Genomic DNA, 4,837 nt, shown 5'->3' with positions numbered 1-4,837 from the left:
CAGCTGTGAGATGAGAGCATGGCGTGGCGTGCTCGAGCAAATAACTGAGATGAGATTTATAGTATAGTATGTAGGACTATTAGAGAGTTTTTTTTTTCGAGTAATAGAATTGATGTTTATGTATGTTTATGAGCAATGCATATGAGAGATAGGGAGAGTAGTACTCGTAGTTTTAATGCAGTTAGGAGTAACTATGTATATAGACTATACGTGTATGTATGTATGTATTTCTATTATGTATGAGGCGATCCAGTATGAGCATGACATAGCCTTGTTTATCGATGTAGTTAGCTAGTTATTTTCCTCATTCCATTCTCTTCTTCTTTCTCAATATATATAATCATATATTAGCGTTCGCTTTTTTGTGGTTGTTTTCTTCTTTAACTTAATTTCATATAAAACTAGTTGTATATGTTTGTATATTTATATATGTATATATATATATGAATGTATACATACATATATATATATATATATATATATATGTATATATATATATATCGATTCTTGTATGCACGTATGTATATAAAGTTGTGTATGTAGTATGTCTAAGTATGATTTTCAATCACTTATTGTTACGTACGGTGTTTGGTATAACTTGCTTTGCTTTGACCGACTATGTTTTGGTAGCCCCAGTTCATATTTTGCTTTGCTCTCCTAAATATCATCTTAAGCAATTCTTCATATGAGAATAGTCCAAGGAGCAACGAATAAGGAACCCTGTATATGAAAATGATAAAGAAGAATGCTGTCAGAGAAGGCGCGCCTTCTATTCTAGAATTTGTAATACTTTTGATTGAGTCAATACACCTATTTAATGGCCGGAATTTTGTTTTGAGTTAAACATTTTAACAAAATTATTCAAATATGAAAATCGAATGAAAAGAAATGAAGTTTTAAAACAGAATTCCAAATAGCTTCTCTTGTTCAATGCTTTTTCGTTTGGTTAAATAAGATAGATGGAATTCTAGTTCTCTATTTTGTTCAGTTACGTTCCTGAATTATTCGCTGCTCGCTGGCTTTGGGTTTCTTTTGATTTAGTTTTGGGTACGAGTAGTACGAGTAGTGCGTTATGTTTGTCATGAATTTCGTTTGTAGCTTGTCATTAGCCTAAAGACGTTTGCCTTTAATGTTTAGTTATAGCATATATATAGTTGCTATACATATATACCTAGTATGTTTAGCGTCTGTGCGATTTGCTTTGTGTATCCATTTTGATTACGCCATATTGTTCAGTTATATATATGCATGTAATATATGTATATATATGTATAGAGAGAGACATTTATGTTTGTATATATACATATATATATATGTATATATATATATATATATATATATATATATGTAGTTGTAGCTATAGCTATAGTATCTTATGTTCGTTTATGTTTTTGGTTATCGGCTCTCTGCTTTACTTTAGTGTATGGACGTAGGCCGGCAACGCGTTTCATGTGCTTAGAGTTTCTTATACCAATAAAGATAATGCTCTCCATCCTCGACCATTAGATCATCGACACCTGGAAATTGGGAAGTTTATAACATTAGAGAGATATGCCTCATAGAATATGAAATCTCACATGAATCTTACCAACAGGCGCAATAAGCTGATTCCCGGGCGTATTGTTTGGATCAGGTAGTTCCGGCAGTCGATAAAGTAGCCAATAGTGATATCTTTTGGAGAGAGGAAAAATAATGCGTGTAGTAGGCTTGAGAAACTATAATAAATAGTTCTGCGGGCTGGATTCAGAATCAACAAGTTCCCTACTGAATCGGGTAAATTATTATTCTTACAGACAATATTTCAGAAAAAATCTTAGTTTAATTTTGTAATTCATTTTAAAAACTCCTTAGATTAAAGGATAAAGCTCAAAGTTCTTCAGAAATTATATGTAAAGGAGTCTACTTTGTGTTTAGTTTTCTTACCCTCGTGGCTCCTCCTTCTTGCCATAGAGCGTATGTACATAATGCCCATTGGGCCATTCACGTGCCTCGAATATGAATCTAAAGGTTCAAGTAAACATTTATATATGTATACAGTTAACTGTAGGTATTAGATATTGAACAGACCTTTGATCCATTTCGGCAGCCTGGGTCATGGCCTTAAAGAAACTTGTATTCTTGGGCGATATCAGAGAAAGCGAGAATGCCTCACTGACATTGGATCCCACCCATAAAGTATAAGTATACGAAATGTTCTTGGTATCCGACTCCTCTGCCGAGCTACTCAGGCCGTAGGGTACGGCCAGCTTGGATTCGCCATTCTCTGAAATCGAAAACAGAAGACAGATATATAAAAATATATATTGGGGCTTAGTTTCTTTTTTTTAGTACACTATAGTTTTACCGCTTGAGCCCGTATCTATGTTTTGTACAATTCCTTCTGTCTCTTCTTATTGCTGATGAGAATAATATTGAAATTGCATTTGATTTTTTAAAACTTTTTCTCTGCTCATAAAATAACTCCTAAGGAAGCAAAATTCTCTCAATGAGTGTAGGTCTAGGTCTAGTATCTTTTGTTGGTAGTAAGTCCCTGATAAATTGAGTAAAATAATATTATACAAATTATGCGAAAGATTGTTTAAAAATGGATCGTCATGTATTTCCAAAAATCATATTAAATTCTCAATCAGATATAAGAGCTTTCCAAGTATTATCTACGACAAAGCTTTGCCAATCGGGATTCCCCAAGTTAGTAGCTGTAGATCAGACTATTCTAATCAACTGTCTCTTTCGGGATGATTTCAATTGCTCATGAATTTACGAAAATACATTTTGATAAGCTGATCTCGAAGTTAAAGTCATTACGACTCCACTGAAGATCGCTAGTAAGTTTGGCCGATATCGGTTTATACTACTCTTCATATTCTTTGGGTTTCTAAGTGGAATGGTATTCACTAGATTATAAGATCACCTGTCGGATCGCTGTTCTCGCGTATCACATGATCACATTGTAGGGCCCGTACTGCGCCCAGACCCTTCCAGCCTAGTGCCAGAATAATGTCTGCCGTCAGTCCGACCCCAATATCTGGCTCCTGGCCATCCTGCAATGGTTCCTCGCTCCAGCCGCCATCGGCGCGCTGTCGACTCAGTATATAACGGGAGGCAGCCGTGCGATTCCACTGACCCGCCGGATCATATTCCAGATCCTGAAGCGCCTGCATGGCCAACGCTGTGCTGCGCAACGATCCAAAGCTGCCGCGCTGATCCTGCAGGCTGGCCAATCCTCGTGCCGGCCTACGCACAAAATGCTGCAAGTGGCGATGCCGATGATCAGTAACGATGCAGCGCAACGCCAGGATGACCATCGCAATTGTGTCAACACTCTGATCCGTCACACCGCTGGCAATGTCCAGCAGTCGTCGAATCTGACGCTTTCTCACGTGCGCCGCCGAGCTGCACGCTGACAGGGTGGTAAGCGCAAACTCAATGTCCTGGACAGGCTCATGATGCTGGAGGGTGGCCACCAGATCGTGCCCATGAAAATGCTTCGGGTCCTTGCACAGTGATCCTAGGGCCAAGACATAGCGTGCCAGTTTGTCGAGATTCAGTGGTTTGGGCAATGTGTGATGGCGATCCAACATGGCCAATATTTCGATCTCCATCTCCTTAACGGACAATGTGTCCTCCAGCTCCTGAATGATCTGCATGTGGGCATCGGCGCTATCGTTTGGATCACGACCGCCCGATAGTTCCTTGGCCAGGATGACAACATGTGTGTCATTGGCCCAGCCATAGTCGGAGGCGCGTTTCTCCTTTAGCCAATCCAGGGCCCGTAGGATCGCCTCCTGTTCGCCCTTGGTGGGGGTGGCCGATCCGATGATCTCGTGCGGCATTAATGTCGGCTCTGCCAAGCCATTGTTGCTGTTATTGCCCATCGGCGTGGGCAGCAGCGACGGAAGCTCCGTTTGCTCAGCTGTCGCTCCCGCTGCTCCGGCTCCACCCGCTACTGCCACCTTTGTTGTTGTTGTTGCTGTAGTAGCAATGGACGTATTACTGTTGTTATTATTGTTGCCATTTGTGTAGCTCTGCTCATAACTGGCATCAATATTACTGCCCGCTGCCGTTGCTCCTGCTGCTCCTGTCTCAGCCGCTGCCTCCGCTGCTCCCGCCAGACCCTCAACGAACTCATTTGCAGCTGGCAACGGCGGCGCCGACGTCGTCGTCGCTGCCGGCGTCATTGTTGCTGCTGCAGCGGCCAGTGCTGCTCCCGCTGCTGCCGACTGGGCGCTGGAGACCGTCACATTCTCCAGGAGAGCCGCGGCCATCTGATTGTGGCACTGCATGCAGCCAAAGAAGACGAGCAGCAGCAACGGGAGAGGCCATTGCAATGGCATGCCCGGACATTTAATGGCGTGCAGCAACATTGCGTCTCTCTCTCTCTCTCTCTCTCGATTCGCTCTTATCTAACGGCTTTAAGCTGCTCTGCCGCTCCAGTTAACTGCAAGTGATCGAAAATGAGAGCGCTTAGAATTTTTGTAGACAATATATGTAAATTTTTTCATAATTTCATAATGTCTCTACATAGGTAAAATCATTAACAGGCTTTTAATTAATATGGTTTCGATAATTGATAATGAGCAAAAAATAACAATAATAAATAATAATAATAATAATAAAAGGCTTTTATAGGGATGTTCTGATATGGAACAGCTTTATGGAATTTTCGTAGACAATATACATTTTTTCATAATTTCATAATGTCTCTACATACATAGGTAAAATCAATTAATATTGTTTCGATAAATGATAATGAAAAAAAATACAAAAATAAGTAATAATAATAATAAAAGGCTTTAATAGGGATGTTCTGATATGGAACAGATTTTCTTTTTGCAAA

At 40.1% G+C, this 4,837-nt stretch overlaps 1 protein-coding gene across 1 annotated transcript; it reads right to left on the bottom strand.

Moving 5' to 3' along the window:
* Positions 1–508: 508 nt before the first annotated feature.
* On the bottom strand, positions 509–4,178 carry LOC115629320 (uncharacterized protein CG3556). Its single transcript, XM_030525769.1, has 5 exons — positions 2,912–4,178; positions 2,068–2,263; positions 1,924–2,001; positions 1,589–1,671; positions 509–1,517 (listed from the first exon to the last, which is right to left on the bottom strand). Exons 1-5 carry the CDS (start codon positions 4,176–4,178, stop codon positions 1,456–1,458), a joined length of 1,686 nt encoding a protein of 561 aa, XP_030381629.1. The 3' UTR covers positions 509–1,455.
* Between the last annotated feature and the right edge of the window lie 659 nt (positions 4,179–4,837).

This window comes from Scaptodrosophila lebanonensis, unplaced genomic scaffold (genome assembly GCF_003285725.1).
Source record: "Scaptodrosophila lebanonensis strain 11010-0011.00,11010-0021.00 unplaced genomic scaffold, SlebRS2 tig00000142-arrow-arrow-pilon, whole genome shotgun sequence".
In the NCBI taxonomy this organism is placed as follows: Eukaryota; Metazoa; Arthropoda; class Insecta; order Diptera; family Drosophilidae; genus Scaptodrosophila; species Scaptodrosophila lebanonensis.
This window is presented reverse-complemented; position numbering and strand designations above follow the sequence as displayed.

What these genes read in the sequence shown, in the direction of transcription:
- LOC115629320 (XM_030525769.1), bottom strand. Translation starts at nt 4,178, where the DNA reads ATGACGCCGGCAGCGACGACGACGTCGGCGCCGCCGTTGCCAGCTGCA. An exon ending in GCTGCCGAAATGGATCAAAG is followed by an intron (nt 2,002 to 2,067) that starts GTCTGTTCAATA and finishes TTGAACCTTTAG; the next exon opens with ATTCATATTCGAGGCACGTG. An exon ending in TCAGCTTATTGCGCCTGTTG is followed by an intron (nt 1,518 to 1,588) that starts GTAAGATTCATG and finishes CCCAATTTCCAG; the next exon opens with GTGTCGATGATCTAATGGTC.